The sequence below is a fragment of the Dermochelys coriacea genome, chromosome 1 (assembly GCF_009764565.3).
Source record: "Dermochelys coriacea isolate rDerCor1 chromosome 1, rDerCor1.pri.v4, whole genome shotgun sequence".
Lineage (NCBI taxonomy): Eukaryota > Metazoa > Chordata > Testudines > Dermochelyidae > Dermochelys > Dermochelys coriacea.
In genome coordinates this window covers 134,553,753-134,572,193 of record NC_050068.2, presented here as the reverse complement: position 1 = coordinate 134,572,193, position 18,441 = coordinate 134,553,753, and the positions used below count along the sequence as shown (strand labels likewise).

The 18,441-nt window shown below is 40.8% G+C and overlaps 1 protein-coding gene and 1 long non-coding RNA gene across 2 annotated transcripts in view; one reads left to right on the top strand and one right to left on the bottom strand.

Moving 5' to 3' along the window:
• Positions 1 to 6,088, top strand: part of LOC122457720 — a 28,188-nt gene extending 22,100 nt beyond the window's left edge. Inside the window, exon 3 of the long non-coding RNA XR_006277393.1 lies at positions 5,727 to 6,088. This is a non-coding gene — a long non-coding RNA (uncharacterized LOC122457720). The remainder of the gene's footprint in view (positions 1 to 5,726) is intronic.
• Positions 6,089 to 15,324: 9,236 nt separating this feature from the next.
• TMSB4X (thymosin beta 4 X-linked) lies at positions 15,325 to 17,594 on the bottom strand. Its single transcript, XM_038380608.2, has 3 exons — positions 17,438 to 17,594; positions 16,062 to 16,175; positions 15,325 to 15,773 (listed from the first exon to the last, which is right to left on the bottom strand). The coding sequence occupies exons 2-3, from the start codon at positions 16,159 to 16,161 to the stop codon at positions 15,739 to 15,741; spliced, it is 135 nt and encodes a 44-aa protein (XP_038236536.1). The 5' UTR covers positions 16,162 to 16,175; positions 17,438 to 17,594; the 3' UTR covers positions 15,325 to 15,738.
• Between the last annotated feature and the right edge of the window lie 847 nt (positions 17,595 to 18,441).

The following is an 18,441-nucleotide window of genomic DNA, read 5'->3' as shown; positions in this document are numbered from 1 at the left end:
TAGCACCTTCCACACAAATAATTCTGATGGGATGGCTCATGTGAATAAGGATTTACAGATTTGACCATTAGTGACTTACAGATAATTACAAGTTTTTATTAATTTGTTCTTTCTATTGCCCGTTTTCTTTCTTTCCCCTTTTAATGCTGTTTGCTCATGAGACAGCACCATGGCAGAGGACAGGCGTTGTACAGACAACAATCCTACAACACCACTGCAAACTGTATTACTTCTGTAAGAAAATCAATAAAAATGAATTTAAAAAAAGATGTCAAGTACTGGAGTATTCAGAAAACCGTCGATTTATTTTTTCACCTGCCCTTCTTTTTAATGTTCTTTTTAATGTAGATTGTGTCTTAAGGCATGACCCTGGGGTGATGCATAAAATGCCTCACTGTGGGACACCCTACAAGGCACAATTCCCTTCTTGCTTTCCCTACACCAGCAGCAAATTACAACAGCACCCTACCCATCCACCAGCTTGGTTGTAATGGCTGGTGTTTTATTGGGGTTCCATTTATCCCAGCCTACCTGCTCTGAGGGGAGCAGGATAAAGGGGAAGAGGGAAGGATAAGCAGCAGGGGAGTAAGCATCTGAACCCAAGATCCTAACCAGAACCTATTCCTTCCCCTTGTGTATGTAGTCCAAGTCACAACCAAGCCCTTAATCCCTTGGGGCTCAGTTTTTCACCTTTACTTATGTTTGTCTCTCATGAAAAGCCACACTGAAAATAAAGGGGATACTAGTGTGGATAAGGTGGTATTCAGGGTGAATAGAATCTGAGCCTGTGACCACCCTGGGAAATTTTCAGCCTACGCTTCATTGGAAATTACAGGGTTTTTTAAAATTGGGTCAAATTCTGCAGTTTTTACTTAGGCCAGTTTTGCACTGAGTCAAATCCTGAGAAGGGCTGAATATCTGCTACTCCCTCTGACTCTTATGAGAACTGCAAGTTCCTGCCTTCTCTCTGGATTTGGCTTATTGATTTCAATGTGCATTTTCCTTAGTATACATACATGTGTGCCATTTCTATTTTGTTAGCTCCTAGCCTCAACTTAAGGCAAATATTTTTAGTGTCTCCACATACATTCTAGCTGTACTGATAACAATCTAACTGATTTCTGTGTTAGAACCTGGCCTGCAACTCCAAGGCACAATACTAAAATAATCTACAAGGAATCAATCTTCTATTAGCAAGTAGAGTAATATTACATATTAATGGGTTTCGGGTCCACAAGTCCATAATTTGTAATAAATTCCCTTTTTTCTATGTAACTTTAACCTCCTTATAGAGCTACACCTGTATAATAAAGGGGATACTAGTGTGGGTAAGGTAGTATTCAGGGTGAATAGAATCTGAGCCTGTGATCACCCTGCGGAATGTAATGTGAGAAAAGAAGCTACGCAGAGACTCAAATTTATGGATATGTCTAACAGAAAAGGCCTAAATATTTCAAATCTCAGTAGATGTGAAATGTATGGGCAGGATGTTGCCCGTGATTACTGTCTGCATTATTGACCCTCTTATCACTAGCTAGTAACCACTAGGAATAAGTCAACTCCTTCAAGAAAAAAAACAAAACAAAACACTGCCCTGAAGCTGAGGTAAAGAGGAAGCCAAGATTATATGAATATTTAGATAAATGTCCTCTTCTTCCTGATGAACAGTCTATACTGTCCCTAATTCTGCCCCATTTGCTGATATTCCACTAGCCTACTCTGCTGGGTCAGCTTTTGTCTTTCTGTCTTGCTTATCTGAGGAAGAGTGGGAGGGGACAAATGGAGTATTACACAGGTATATCACAGGTCTAGCTGCCTGAGGTAGAAGAGTTTTGAAGGGAGCCTCTTGTTAAAAGTTTTGCAGGATATCACTGCTGAGTTTGAGGGATTTAGAGACACCAGACAGCCCAGCAGACTTGTTCCGACACTGTATAAGGGATTCAAGATATTACCACAGATAGTGAGAGTGGTTGGTGGGAGAGGTGGCACTGTGACATTCCCCAGGGGTACGCAGTGTGTGAGGCACCTCACCACTACTTGCCCTTAATATGAAGGAGTCTAGTCTGGGTTGTGCTTGCTGTGGACCAGCTTCCTGAAACCAATGGCCACTGATAGCATAAGCACCACCTTTCAGGCCTTACCCTTTCTGTACAGGTAGCAACAGTCACACACCAATCCCTAAGTCCTCAGAGCATTCCCTGTAGTGTCCTTCCCCTTATCCATGGGATACTCAGAGAATTACCAGGCTTGCTGTTCCCAAAGGAATAGTACACACCAGCTTATCAGATTCATCACTTGGATTTACTCCACAGTACTGAGATATATTTATAGTGCAAACACTAATCAATTTATTATCAAAGACTTAGAGATTCAGGAGATAGTAAGGATATTGGAAACAAATGATTACATATAAAACAAAATCACAGTATACTTTCTAGAGACTAAATTTAATTAACAGTTTAGTGTCCTGTCTAAACAAGATTATGTTACCCAAGGACCTCTTCAGGTTTTCAACCAAGATCCCGTTTTCATGAATAGAAATGCACTGCCTGTTTACGTCCTAAGTGCAGGATGAAGGAATGTCATCTTTGCTTTCTAGAAATAGCTCCAAAGTTCATTATCTTTAACCATGTTTTTTCCTGCATGTCCTTTATAGTTGACTTCACATCTCTTGGTTAACATTTGACTTTGTATGGAAATGGGCAACCATTGTGTCATATTACAATGCTTTAATTCACCTATCTCTCTGTCAGGATGTAAATTAACATCTTTTGTCTGACAAAACTGTTTTTCATCTTTGCTGGCGACTAATACCTTGATACAGATACTAAGATTATATTTTTAGTGTATATACATTATGCCTTACATACTGTTCACAGTGATATTAATAACTAATGTGACACCAGCTTTCATCTGCAACCTTGCATTACATTATTTGATGAACCAGAATGTGCATACCAGAATCAGGATCTTCCTGTAACACCCTTGCCAGCTAGCATTAAGAGTTTCTTGGGTCACAGGCAAACAAATAGATTTTGGATCAGGGCAGTGTGAGGGCTAAGGAAAAGACAAGGATCATGCGAATGCAGAACTGGAATTATTGGGGGATCAGCCAAAGAGAAAATTGTATTCAGAGAGTGGGGGAATAGGAACACAGAGGAAGACAAGGAGTTGGGAGGGGAGGGGAGAGGACTAGGTTTGGGGAAAAAAAGAGAAAAATGTTAAATAAAGAAGGCAGTGGGTAGGGAAGGAGAAAGAAGAACTCGGAAGATTTAATTCAATTTTACATAAGCATCCAAAGATGGGAGATCTATTCAAATCTCCAGGCCTTCTGATGAGCACTCATCACAGTTGACATCTGCCTGAGATGTACAATAGAAGCTAATTTAGGTTTAGTCTACACTACACAGCTTTTAGTGACACGGCCGTGTCACTGAATGTCTGGCAGTGTAAATGCTATTTGTCAGTACTTTTGCTGACAAAATACTTCCACCCCCTACGAGCGGGGTTCGCGTTGTCGACAGGAGAGCGATCCTGCCGACAATGCAGGCATTCACACAGGCACTTGCCATGAATGACAAAAGTTGTGTCATTCAATTGGCAGTGTAGACAAAGCCTTAGAGTCTTGGGCCAAAATTTACAAATGGGGGTGCCAACAGTTGGTGCCTAAATTCATATTTAGGCCCTTACATAAGAATGGCCTGATTTTCAAATGCACTGAGCAGCCACAAATCTCCCCCAGGGGCGAGGGGAAGCTGTGAGTGCTCAGCACCTTTGAAAATCAGGGCACTTATTTGGGGCATGGGATTTGCAAAGGGAGAAATGTGAGTCTGGCATCTTTGGGACCTTTGTCTCCCCGTCTTCCCCCCCCCCCATCCTAGATATGGATTTTGGAGCCTAACTTTAGGCACTCAAAAGGTTTCAGAGCAGCAGCCATGTTAGTCTGTATCCGCAAAAAGAAAAGGAGTACTTGTGGCACCTTAGAGACTAACAAAATTATTTGAGCATAAGCTTTCACAATAAATTTGTTAGTCTCTAAGGTGCCACAAGTACTCTTTTTCTTTGTGCAGGTTTTAAAAAGAAAGCCAAAGTTATTCCAAATCTAAATACAGTGTCTGTATGTTCCCATTTTAGATACCACAGGCAAAATATACGTTGATATCCACAGCATGCCCTATATCCTGTATTGAAAACAGAGTTGTGTAGGTATCATTGACTCACCAAATCCCCCCCAAAATATGTGAAGCGACATTTATTATTACATTAGAATATTGTATGTAATAATATAACATTAGAATATTACTGTATGCGTGATTATACAGCTTTCCGCAATGATATAAACATGCCATCATTTACAGACCTTTCAGAGAATGCCAGGCAGAAGTTTACTGTTCCCAGCTTTAACCTTTAAAAAGGCAGCAAGGACACTGAGAGCTACACTGACATTTCTCAATGGAACTAACACCTCCCACATGCTGCAGAGATGATTTTTAACAAGCGAAGCACCAGTGAAGCAGCCTGCCATACATGTACATGTTTAGAACTGTGTAACATGCAGCCTTTTTCTTTAAAGGTTTATTCACCAGCAATCTTTGGCGTGTTCTCCCATTTGATACTGGAAAGCAAACTGCCACACACCAAGACAAGCAGCTGATTTTTGTACATTTCACAGAGTGGGCATTAAAGTTGTTCCCCAAAAAATGTGAACCTCTTCATGGGAGCTTAATTCTCTGCATGGTCCAAACAAGCATCAGCTGCTTTTACAGTCATGAGTTGTGTGGATAAGGCTATCTAGGATCCACCTTGCTCTCTTTCATGTGTCAGACTAGAGGGTGAACAATTCAGCTTTTCATATGATAGACTTCTTATCCCTAATGCTGTTGGAATTACAAGGAATGAATAATATCACTGAAGCCTATAACACTCACTTACTTTTTACATTTCAGTAGCTATCTCTGGGAAATGATTGCCCTTATAAAAATCATCACAAATTTGAATTCCGTTTAGAGGCATTATATTAATACCCACCTAGACACATCTTCAGGAGAACCTCAGACTTCCTCATGGCTTCAGATGTATTCTTAGTCTGAGATTTGTTGGTAGACCTGGCTATGCCACTGTGAAGCAAAGCCTTTGGCTGAACAGTGATATTTCCCTAAAATAGCAATGTCTCTATAATTACATAAAATGAAGGTCCCACTGCACATTCAGGCTACTTCGCACCACTCCTATGATGGAAAGCAGCAATAAATCCAACTTAAATGGCTGGTTAAACCAGCTTTATGACTGCTCTCCATTAGTGGAATGGTGCAGAGCAACCAGAACGTATTGGTACAAACCAACCATTTTACAAATGTATCTTAAATTCCCCACCTCAACGATTTGTTACCTAGCATCTTCTTTGAAACAGTTGCATTGCCAATAAATATAACAAAATATAATGGATATTTTTCAAGAAAGAGAAAGTGCGCATTTTCCAAAGTAGTTCTAGGAAAAGACTGAAAATGACAAATACAAAAAACAAGGAAAACGCTAGCTTGCTTGCTTCCCTCCCTTTAGCTTCAGCTAAAGTCCCCTTCCCTCGAGTGCTTCCCTCCCTCCCACAAAAAAAAGCTTTTTTCCATTATTGTTGTGGTTTTAAAGAAACCATGTAAACAACTTGCCCTCTTAGTCTCTTCTTGCTACCAGGAAGCAAGGAGATACCAATACTATCTGTTGTTCTATAGGCAGATGAGCAAAAGATCAGGATCACTTCAGGTCTAGGCACCCTTGAATAGTCCACAGGCCAGAGTAAAACAAACTGGAGCTTGACAAGCACACAGGAACTTGGCAGCCTGCAATACATACAACATGGAGCAACTAATTGCACCAACAGCCATCTGGAAGACAGGCATAACTTTGCCGATTTTGGAGAGGCAGATTGCAGTGCACCATGGTGAGAAATGAAAAGAAAGCAGAAGAAAAAGGTAAAAACAGAACAAATATAAGATGGCATCAGCAATATTTCAGGCCTTGCTGGTTTCTCCTTTGCCCCTGAATGCAGAGGAGATCAAGGACACTGTGGAGCTTATGCCTTCTTCAGGGAATGAATCCCTAAGGTAAGACCTTTGCCACATTTCCATTTGGGAAGGGTGCTCTACAGCTGGGTCACTCTTCTTAATCTCTCCCTTCACTGACCATCTTTCAGAGTAGCAGCCGTGTTAGTCTGTATTCGCAAAAAAGAAAAGGAGTACTTGTGGCACCTTAGAGACTAACACATTTATTTGAGCATAAGCTTTCGTGAGCTACAGCTCACTTCATCGGATGCAAGATGCAAGATGCATCCAATGAAGTGAGCTGTAGCTCACGAAAGCTTATGCTCAAATAAATGTGTTAGTCTCTAAGGTGCCACAAGTACTCCTTTTCTTTTTCACTGACCATGTTAGGCTTCAAAAAATGGGTTTGATATCATTAGGATACTGGGCTAGATGGACCTTTGGTTTCATCCAGTATGGCTGTTCTTATGTTTTTAGTTTACTTTTCTGTGTTAATCCTCTCAGTACCTCCACCTGGGATCTTCCCTTTCTCAGTGGCACATTGTTCTGTCCCAACCAGCCATAGAGTTAAATGCTACAATTTTAGTAATAACCTTTTTGGCCACCTGGGGTGCTCAGTCAGTGAAGAGTATAGTGCATGCTTATTCATAACCACATAAGTGAAAATAATCAAGGTGATAAAGGGCAAAGCAATATGATGCATTTACCGCTTGTTAATTATATACAAAACTCTTGTCAGAACCATCTTACTATTCTGGGCAATTGAGGCAAGTTAGAACAGCCCTCAGCCTGTTCTAACTCATGCCAGGGAATGATCAGGTGTGGACAAGCCCCTGGATTGTGGGGTAGCTTATCATTCAAATTATAAACTTTTAGAGGCAATAACCCTATCATTAATGTAGTGCTGATTATTTTCCACACATAACTACAGTGAGTTGAAAATGAATTACAGTGCTAATAATTGTTTTGCAGCAATATTTCACCATTTCAAAATGTTTTAAAAAGCCAAAACATAGGGTAAATAAGCACCAGTATAAGAAATCAAGTGAAAACTAATCTAAAGAACATTTGATTTTTAAAGTATTATTTATATTCTAGATTCTAGTTATGGACTTTTTCTTAATTTCCCAATTTACAGCCATTTCCATCATCTCCTCTGCAATCTCTCACTTTCTGGCTAAGGGATCTCAGAGAAAGACACACGTCCATGCACTTCCTACTGGTTGGTGGCCAATAACTACACAAACTGCTCTTTGAATGAGACTGTAGAGGGAAGACAATTGTTGAGCTCTCCTAAGTGAAAATGCCACCCACAGTAGTAAGGTGCTGACAGGCAATTACAATCTGGCATGATTTACAGCTCTGGCACTCTGCTCTAGCTGCAAAATGTCCAGTAACAGTGTAAGCTCAGTGGGGGTAAAGACATATCCACCATAGAAATTGGTGTTCAGATTTATTAAAAACACCTTGTAAACTATACTATCATTGGTTTCAGAGTAGCAGCCGTGTTAGTCTGTATTCGCAAAAAGAAAAGGAGTACCCGTGGCACCTTAGAGACTAACAAATTTATTAGAGCATAAGCTTTCGTGAGCTACAGCTCACTTCATCGGATGCATTTGGTGGAAAAAGCAGAGGAGAGATTTATATACACACACACAGAGAACATGAAACAATGGGTTTATCATACACACTGTAAAGGAGAGTGATCACTTAAGATAAGCCATCACCAGCAGCAGGGGGGGGAAAGGAGGAAAACCTTTCATGGTGACAAGCAAGGTAGGCTAATTCCAGCAGTTAACAAGAATATCAGAGGAACAGTGGGGGGGTGGGGTGGGAGGGAGAAATACCATGGGGAAATAGTTTTACTTTGTGTAATGACTCATCCATTCCCAGTCTCTATTCAAGCCTAAGTTAATTGTATCCAGTTTGCAAATTAATTCCAATTCAGCAGTCTCTCGTTGGAGTCTGTTTTTGAAGCTTTTTTGTTGAAGTATAGCCACTCTTAGGTCTGTGATCGAGTGACCAGAGAGATTGAAGTGTTCTCCAACTGGTTTTTGAATGTTATAATTCTTGACGTCTGATTTGTGTCCATTCATTCTTTTACGTAGAGACTGTCCAGTTTGGCCAATGTACATGGCAGAGGGGCATTGCTGGCACATGATGGCATATATCACATTGGTAGATGCGCAGGTGAACGAGCCTCTGATAGTGTGGCTGATGTGATTAGGCCCTATGATGGTGTCCCCTGAATAGATATGTGGACAGAGTTGGCAACGGGCTTTGTTGCAAGGATAGGTTCCTGGGTTAGTGGTTCTGTTGTGTGGTGTGTGGTTGCTGGTGAGTATTTGCTTCAGATTGGGGGGCTGTCTGTAAGCAAGGACTGGTCTGTCTCCCAAGATCTGTGAGAGTGATGGGTCGTCCTTCAGGATAGGTTGTAGATCCTTGATGATGCGTTGGAGAGGTTTTAGTTGGGGGCTGAAGGTGATGGCTAGTGGCGTTCTGTTGTTTTCTTTCTTGGGCCTGTCCTGTAGTAGGTGACTTCTGGGTACTCTTCTGGCTCTGTCAATCTGTTTCTTCACTTCAGCAGGTGGGTATTGTAGTTGTAGGAATGCATGATAGAGATCTTGTAGGTGTTTGTCTCTGTCTGAGGGGTTGGAGCAAATGCGGTTATATCGTAGCGCTTGGCTGTAGACAATGGATCGAGTGGTATGATCTGGATGAAAGCTAGAGGCATGTAGGTAGGAATAGCGGTCAGTAGGTTTCCGATATAGGGTGGTGTTTATGTGACCATCGCTTATTAGCACCGTAGTGTCCAGGAAGTGGATCTCTTGTGTGGACTGGTCCAGGCTGAGGTTGATGGTGGGATGGAAATTGTTGAAATCATGGTGGAATTCCTCAAGAGCTTCTTTTCCATGGGTCCAGATGATGAAGATGTCATCAATGTAGCGCAAGTAGAGTAGGGGCATTAGGGAACGAGAGCTGAGGAAGCGTTGTTCTAAGTCAGCCATAAAAATGTTGGCATACTGTGGGGCCATGCGGGTACCCATCGCAGTGCTGCTGATTTGAAGGTATACATTGTCACCAAATGTGAAATAGTTATGGGTCAGGACAAAGTCACAAAGTTCAGCCACCAGGTTAGCCGTGACAGTATCGGGGATACTGTTCCTGACGGCTTATAGTCCATCTTTGTGTGGAATGTTGGTGTAGAGGGCTTCTACATCCATAGTGGCTAGGATGGTGTTTTTAGGAAGATCACCAATGGACTGTAGTTTCCTCAGGAAGTCAGTGGTGTCTCGAAGATAGCTGGGAGTGCTGGTAACGAAGGGCCTGAGGAGGGAGTCTACATAGTCAGACAATCCTGCTGTCAGGGTGCCAATGCCTGAGATGATGGGGCGTCCAGGATTTCCAGGTTTATGGATCTTGGGTAGCAGATAGAATACCCCAGGTCGGGGCTCCAGGGGTGTGTCTGTGCGGATTTGTTCTTGTGCTTTTTCAGGGAGTTTCTTGAGCAAATGCTGTAGTTTCTTTTGGTAACTCTCAGTGGGATCAGAGGGTAATGGCTTGTAGAAAGTGGTGTTGGAGAGCTGCCTAGTAGCCTCTTGTTCATATTCCGACCTATTCATGATGACGACAGCACCTCCTTTGTCAGCCTTTTTGATTATGATGTCAGAGTTGTTTCTGAGGCTGTGGATGGCACTGTGTTCTGCATGGCTGAGGTTATGGGGTAAGCGATGCTGCTTTTCCACAATTTCAGCTCGTGCACGTCGGCGGAAGCAGTCTATGTAGAAATCCAGGCTGCTGTTTCGACCTTCAGGAGGAGTCCACCCAGAATCCTTCTTTTTGTAGTGTTGGCAGGAAGGTCTCTGTGGGTTAATATGTTGGTCAGAGGTGTGTTGGAAATATTCCTTGAGTCTGAGACGTCGAAAATAGGATTCTAGGTCACCACAGAACTGTATCATGTTCGTGGGGGTGGAGGGGCAAAAGGAGAGGCCCCGAGATAGGACAGATTCTTCTGCTGGGCTAAGAGTATAGTTGGATAGATTAACAATATTGCTGGGTGGGTTACGGGAACCATTGTTGTGGCCCCTTGTGGCATATAGTAGTTTAGATAGCTTAGTGTCCTTTTTTTTTTGTAGAGAAGCAAAGTGTGTTTTGTAAATGGCTTGTCTAGTTATATATATACTATCATTATGGGTGAAATCCTGTCCTCATTGAAAGTAATGGGAATGTTGGCATTGATTTCAATGGGGATATCACCTTATAAAACTAGCTATCACATCTGCAACTGTCTCATCTTTCTAATTTTGGCACTATTGAAGGTTTGGACCATCACAGGAAATTTGGGTTGGCTGAATTATTTATTGCAAATAATAGTACATGCTAATTTATAACCCCCACACCCGCACCCTCCCATTGTCAAATGCCTCCTAAAATGATTCTAATTTCTGCAAGGGTATTCAGTATTTACAAGGATTGTGCAAACAGATTTCAAGTTATGGGCTGTTCTTGAACTGTTCATATTAACTATTTGCTGTTCATGGTGTGTGATTGGTCAAGGAGGTCACATGATACTGTTTCTGCTCCCTGATTTCAGGAATTAAACATTCTGAACAGCAGAATGATGAATAACACATAATTATTTTGGATGAGCTGTCATGAGTGGGTGACCATCCAAATAATTCTATCCCAGAGAAATAACAGCAAATACATTGCAGTGCTTGTATTTGCATGATATTTGCTAATCATTTTTTCATTATTCAACACAAGAAACAGCATATACTAGGTAAATAAATTAAAAAGTATCAGAAAATAAATCCAAAGGCATCAGAAAAACCAGAACAACAGGCTCCATATCTTTTAAGAAATATTTGCTTATAGCTTTATAGCCTCCTTTGATCACTCTTCTCATACTGAGTAGTAAGTAATGAGTAGTCCTATTGATTTGGGCCATAAAATACTACCTTAACATGATCACAGGTTTCAGAGTAGCAGCCGTGTTAGTCTGTATTCTCAAAAAGAAAAGGAGTACTTGTGGCACCTTAGAGACTAACAAATTTATTAGAGCATAAGCTTTCGTGAGCTACAGCTCACTTCATCGGATGCATTCCGATGAAGTGAGCTGTAGCTCACGAAAGCTTATGCTCTAATAAATTTGTTAGTCTCTAAGGTGCCACAAGTACTCCTTTTCTACCTTAACATGAGTAAGAGTGGCAGAACCAACTCAGTGTTGCCAACTCTCACAATTTTATTGCGAGTCTCACACTATTTGACATTTTTCTTAAAGCCCCAGCTCTGGGAGACCTGAGATTTTGTGAGAATCTCAGGTTTTGCGTTTTCTTTTCCCTCCATTGTTTTAGTGCTTATGGCTAAGGAGGAAAGCTTGAAAATGTGACCTTAGTGCATACCAAAACAGAAGACAAATAAAAAAAAACCCCAAATTTATTATTTCTAAAAAAACACTCATGATTTTTGGGGGTCTGCCTCATGATTTTTGAAAGCTTAAAGGCAGCAATATTGAAATTCAGCCTTTAATTTGGAAATCCTTCACTCAGAGCAGGAGGGAAAATGGATCTTTCCTTGTCACAAGTTATACAGCTTTAAAATAGGTACATGGTTAACAACAATGCTTTCTAAAAATAATATCACAGGGAAGGTGGAAAATTAATGTCAAACAATGTACAAATAACACAGAGATGATATATAAAATTGCCTTTATATAAATTAACAAAATAGCCAGTTTTATTTGCAATTCCATTTCCCATTCTGTTGCATTGCAAAGTGTATAAAATAAGCACACCAAATGCTGTCAGAGGAAACTGCCTTCCCCAGCCTTCTCTTACAGATTTCTAGCTTCAGCTATATTTTTAATTGCATTAAAGAAAATTCTACCGTATGTGGGATTAAAATGCCCACTTTCTCTGTCCTATGTTATTTTTTGCATCATCCCTATGGCTTGGCTTATCATTTTCCACAGTCAAACACATGAATTACTTTAATGTACCATTTGGAGTAGTACTTATTCATTCCTTCTTTATAAAAATAATTTTCTTCAATAGCTACATGTGTTAGCCACATATGATTAAACTAAAAGCCAGAAACTGGTCTTTGGTGTTCATTTCTACCTAGGTTACTAGGGAAGTAAAGGTTACTAAGGGAAGTGGTGTTTTATCACACATTCAGCATTTCACAAAAATAGCCTAAATGTTTGCATTAAGGAAAGGCTCAACAATTTTTTTTCTATAAATTTAGTGCCAAAAGGAGCTATTTTGGATATTGGGAACGTATGTTTTCTGTTCAATACATATATCCTGCAGCTTGTATGACAGTGAAAAATCTTATTTAAAACCCTAAAATGAACAATTTGCTTCAGAGCTTGAAGGCACCACTAAACATTTCATAACCTAGGCTGTTCTCTGAAGCTGAGCAGCATTTGTGGTGGCAGTGGGGGAGGGGAAGACAGCACATCAGACATCATAAAGACTTTGTCTCTGAGGGGAGCTGGGCTGATGTGGCTGCACAGCATGTGAGATCAAAAACCATATGTGTTGCTCTGTTTCAAATGACCGTTTTTTTCATAACCAGGTTTCTTGCCTGTAATATTTTTAGTGAATTTAATACTGGTGAAAGTTGCTAGATTGACAGCGCTACAGCCTAAACCTAAACCTGTCTGTTTATTATTCACGGTACAACTACAGAAGAGTAAGGAGCATCACAGTAGGTCTGATTCTCCCCTGCTTTGCACCTTGTGTGCTCACTTACACTTGTGCTACATGAATGTACGATGCTACCATATTTAGAACTCTCTTTTCACAATGTGGGGAATGTTTTGCAGCCACTGTACACTCACTTTGCACTGATATAAATGGCTTCACATGGTGTAAAGCAATGGAGAATGGGGTCCAGTATTCTTCAAATGCATCCGATGAAGTGAGCTGTAGCTCACGAAAGCTTATGCTCTAATAAATTTGTTAGTCTCTAAGGTGCCACAAGTACTCCTTTTCTTTTTGCGAATACAGACTAACACGGCTGCTACTCTGAAACCCACCAAATACTGGTGACTGCATATATTCATTCAGTGCTTTGCCTCTCTATTGAGGATCCTGACAATAGGGCTAATTCACATCAGTTGTGACATAATCACCTCCCTAATGGAGACTGGGCTGGCAACTCATCATATACTGTAGGCCATCAAACAGCTATCAGATGGTAACACTCTGAACATTACTGACTTCTGGTGCATTTGGACCAGTGACCTACAAGGGAAAGGTTCTATATCCAATTACTATTTGCCTGAGCCATTCTATATTCACCTATACACACACACATTGAATTATAATTTATCAAAGCTGCAATCAGATAGCTACAGGTTAAATTCATGAGGCATCAATCTAAATGCATGCCATAAAAGGGAATGTGAAACTACTGGCCCCAGTACCACAAATACATGATATTGGGCCAGCTCCTCAAGTGGTTTAAATTAGCATATGTCATTGACTTAAATGAAGCTGTGCCAATTTACACCGAGGATCTGGTCCTCTGTGTCTAATGCTCTAATTCTTTTTAAATATATTGCTCCAATACTGCTACTGTTTTCTTTGCAGAGATGAACCACTGCAAGCAGATGCTCACCACCATTCTAATTGACCAGGAATCGCTTACATACAACGTAGACTGTAACACTCTTGAGTTTAGTCATATGCTACTTCCTGTGCTAGCTGATTAAGATCAGAAGCTAGGACGTGATTGTCTAAACTATTTTTCAGACTCAACTGGTTTCCTGTAGCTTTTCTACAATTCAGGAGGAAGAAAATGGAAGCCTAAAAATCTAACCCTACAAGCAAAGATAACTGACTTAATTTTCTAATGGATCACCCTAAATATAATGGAATTATCCTGAAGCATTTTTGCCAACAGATTTTCAGTGGATTACATCAACGTTTCACTGAATCCCAGTTCTTAGAATATGTAGACTTCCTTATTAAACACTTGATCATACAAGATATTGAATGCCTTCAATTTTCACTGACTTCAGTGGGAGTTCAAGGTCACACAGCATCTTACAGGATTGAGTCTTTATTCTGTTCATAAGTATTAAGCAAGAGGAATCAAGTTGTGCGCTCATGCTGGTGAGAATTCAGTCAAGAACAGTATTCATCCTGCAAGGTGGTGAGTGCTCCAGTACCTTTTGAGTACAGACTAGGTGCACTGAGCATCCTGCAGGATTAGGCCCCTTATCTATATGCCTTACTCAGGGAAAAGGCTCAATTAAATCAATGGAGTTAACCCCACGGTTAAGTTTGTTCCTGTTGCAGTTCACATGGCACCCATGGGTACAGTTGATCCTGAATCAGGACGAAGGTGCAGGACCAAGTCTTAGCCACTGAATAAGCTAAGATACTAGTGACCTTCACAGACCATCCCCACCAACACCCATATGAAGAAGTGTCATTTCAGGCTGCTGTATGCTTAGAAATCCTCATGCCCATTGCCTTTAAAATGGGTCCAGAATTTCACCCATGTCCTGTGACAGGGATGGGAGATGAACGTGTACGTAACAAAGCAGGTTCTGTGAAATGGTATGCTAGTGCCTGCTGGTTTACAAGATAATTTAAAAAATAAAAATTAGGGGATAAAACTATCCCCAAATTATTAATAATTTTTACAAACAAGATTCTAGGTCAGATCATTATACAGTGACTATAAGAAAGATGTTACCCAATGGAGCTCTGAACAGATCCAAACCATATTTAATTCTCCTGAACTTTGTTTGCAGAAAATATCTTTTATTAAACGATCATTAATAGTTTTACTTTTAGCACAACACAAAGAATGAGTGGTCAACAATAGGCAAAAGAGTCTGGCTACCCTTGTTGCTGTCTTAATGTATTTATTCTAAAATTTTAAGGTTCAGTCTATTATTGTACTGCCTACTAAACTGAATGCAGATTAATTACATATTTGCGTGAAGAAAGTGCAGTTCAAGGGTGAAGATACAGAATGGTTTCTACAAAAGGAAAGATTTTAAAAAAAATACAAATAGCTCAAATTTGAAAAATAAATATTAGAACTAAGCATATTTACAGGAAAGCAAACAAAGTTAGCTGTGATGCATATAAATACAGATGAAAAGAAATCTATTTTAAGTGTTGTAAGAGCATATATCAAGAGCCAAAAACTTTTTTTTTTTTAAAATAATCTCCAAAGGTCTCCTAGCATCCCACATGTTAACACAGGCACTTACGCTTCATCCTGTGACATCCTGTCCAAAAGATAGCACATCAATACCATCCAGGTTTTAAAACATTTTATTTGCATATTAAAAAAATTGTGCATTCCAATAATTAAAGTCATTTGAACAAAAAAAAATGGCACTCGATTAACTGCATTTTACAGCTCGCAGGACCTTGGTACAGCTTTGCATTTATTTGTGTGTTACTAGTTTACTGTAGTCCCACCCAAGTTCTTCTTTCATCAACATGCAAGCTCTTTCATGCCACCAGGACCAAACCCAGACAGGCAGATGGAAAGGCAGCGCCTTCAGTGTCAGTAGTTCTCTCTATTTTTTGATGTGAAAGGGGCAGTACAGTCATTTAAACTTTATGCAACCTCTGTGCATTTTACAAAGTTAAACAGCTAAAAGAAGTAAAATAAGAAGGCAATGCTTGTGGAATGTACAGTGCATAATTTGGAAGGGCAGATTTCATTACGATTCACCCGCTTGCTTCTCCTGTTCAATTGCTAAAAAAGAAAAAAGGAAAAAAATAAGAATTTTAAAAATAAAGATGAAGTACTTGACCTTTAAATATTAACTTTAAAGTTTTATGGTATAGAAATCTAATGTAGATTTATAAAATTGGTAAAAAATTATAAAATGTACTACATTAACTTTAGAGTGGTTAGGATATTTTATATCTATTCAGTAATCACACATATTTCACATAATTTATATACGTCTAAAAACTGTCTCTACCCTGGTCTTTATCTTTTCCTTGTCTTCTCCCTCCCTGTTAAATTATACATACTTACTTTCTTTTGAAGGCAGTGGATTTTTCTCTTGCGTTTCTGTTTTCTTCAATTTAGTCTTGTCAAATTTCTCAATTTCAGCCATATCTGGTTTGTCAGACATTTTTGCAGATTAATCTGTGCATGGAAAGGAAAGACAGTTAGACTCCTCCACCTTTTATTCAGAAATGCGTTGCTCCTTGATCATCAGCCAGCAACCCCGCCTCCCTAGTTTAGAGGTACGTAATAGCCTCTTCTTTTTTTGGTAATAAGATACATATTCCGTGAAATAAAATTCGTCGTGTTAAAATACAGTGGGATGAAATGATATGTACAGATCTAGCCAAGGCTGATTAAGGAGTTTAAAACAAAATCAATGCAGGAAATACGTTGTTTTATCGTGAGATTTTTTTTTTTAAAGTGGAAATTTAATCCATTATCAAAACAATTGCCTATTGTTGAGACTGTTTTCTTCTCATTAAAATCTCTTCTATGTTTCCACGAAGAGAACAATAGGGAGGATGGTGCCTGGAAGAGGCTATTATCTTTTTTTTAAAAAAAAAGATTTAATGCACACACACATTAAAAAAAATGTGAAATAATGCCAATGCCAAGCAACTAGACTATGCTAATCACAATCTCCATCTTGGGGTCTGTCTGCTCTCCTCCCTTAGCACATTTGGCTGAAGTCCTGCATTCTTTTCGCCTCACAAAGAGCTGCAGCTGCAGTCTGAGGAAGCTCAAACCACCGCCCTTCTGTTTGCTGCCTTTCTCCTTCTCGGCAAGGCAGCCACAGAAACAGCGCTGCCTGGATTTAAACAAAGATTTTCTTGTGCACACACACTGACAGACAGACAGACCCCCTCTTTCAGCAGCTGGAGGTTTAAACAATACAACCTCCCCTTGCTCTCCCCCTCCCCGTAGTGGGAGTTGGAGATTTTTGCACACATCAGCTTGGAGCAAATGCCCTTCTAGATAGCAGGGAAGGAAGAAGCAACGCGTAGATCAACAAAAGCTCCCGTGGTTGGGTCGCCGACACGAAAATAGTCAATTAGCGTCGACGAAGAGGCCAGCTGTTTTTTGGCCAAGCCGGAACAAAGGAAATGGGGAGGGCTTGCCCCATGCTTTCCTTGGGCTCGCATGGAGCAGCGTCGCGCAATCGGTCCCCCTGCAACGACGCCACTAGTCTTCAACACGGGCGTACCCTTAAAATCTCCTGGGTGCGTTTGAAAGCCACAGGAATAGCCCATCCTGAAATTTAGGAACAAAGCAAAGGGTGCCGGAGAAGGACTTGGGTTAACAATCCACACGCCTCAGCGCAGACATGGAGAAAGGCATGCTCATAAGAGGGGAGGAAGGGGGAAAGAAAACCATAGTGGAAATATAAACCGTAGCCTCACCACTGCTGCTCTGCCCAGGGGGGTAACTCTAGCCTGCGCCGCGGCTGCTCTGGACTGTAGTAGAGGCGCTCGCTCCGCACGAGCAGTTATATGCTCACTTCTATGCAAATGAGAATGATGTCACGTAGTCTGCATTAACCCTTTCACTACGCTGCCTGCTCCTTGCTTCCTTTTTACGGGTTTCCGTCTTACACCGTGCTACAAAAGCAAAAGCCAGCAACCAGCTCCCCTATGGAAAGCATTATTTTGGTAGACAGCTGTCCCTGGAAAGAAAGGTTTCAGAGGAGCAGCCGGGTTAGTCTGTATTCGCCAAAAGAAAAGGAGGACTTGTGGCACCTTAGAGACTAACACATTGATTAGAGCATAAGCTTTCGTGAGCTACAGCTCACTTCATCGGATGCATTCCGATGAAGTGAGCTGTAGCTCACGAAAGCTTATGCTCTAATCAATGTGTTAGTCTCTAAGGTGCCACAAGTGCTCCTTTTCTTCCTGCAAAGAAAGAATGCTAGGGAATCTGTGCGGGGCAGATTCGTGCTATCACAAGGAAAGGCCTGTTGTAGCAGCTAGGCCATTACACGCCCCCCCCCCCCCCACTGGAAAACGGGCATGGTAAATACGCAGCAAACCGATACAACGCAGGGAGATGCTACCTTTGTGGACCTAATGCAACGATGGAAGGGCGGGGCGGGGAGCGGGCTGAAATGAACATGTAGGTCGCTCCCTGCTTCCCCTTCGTGTGGAGGTGAAAGGATTTCCCCCTTGTATTTTTGCTTGCAGTTATTACTGCCTTCTCGGTGTCTTCTGGCCCTTGAACGCTGTCTGACATCAGGTGGGTTACTGTATTTAGTGCTAAAATCCCAACCACCGGGGCGGGGGGGGGAAATCCCATTATCAAATCACTCTAGTTAGAACAATACCTTTTAACCGGATAATAACTCTGGGCCATATCACGCCAACCGTTATTAAGCAGAAATCTCAGTTGAAATTAATGGGAAGTTTTGCCT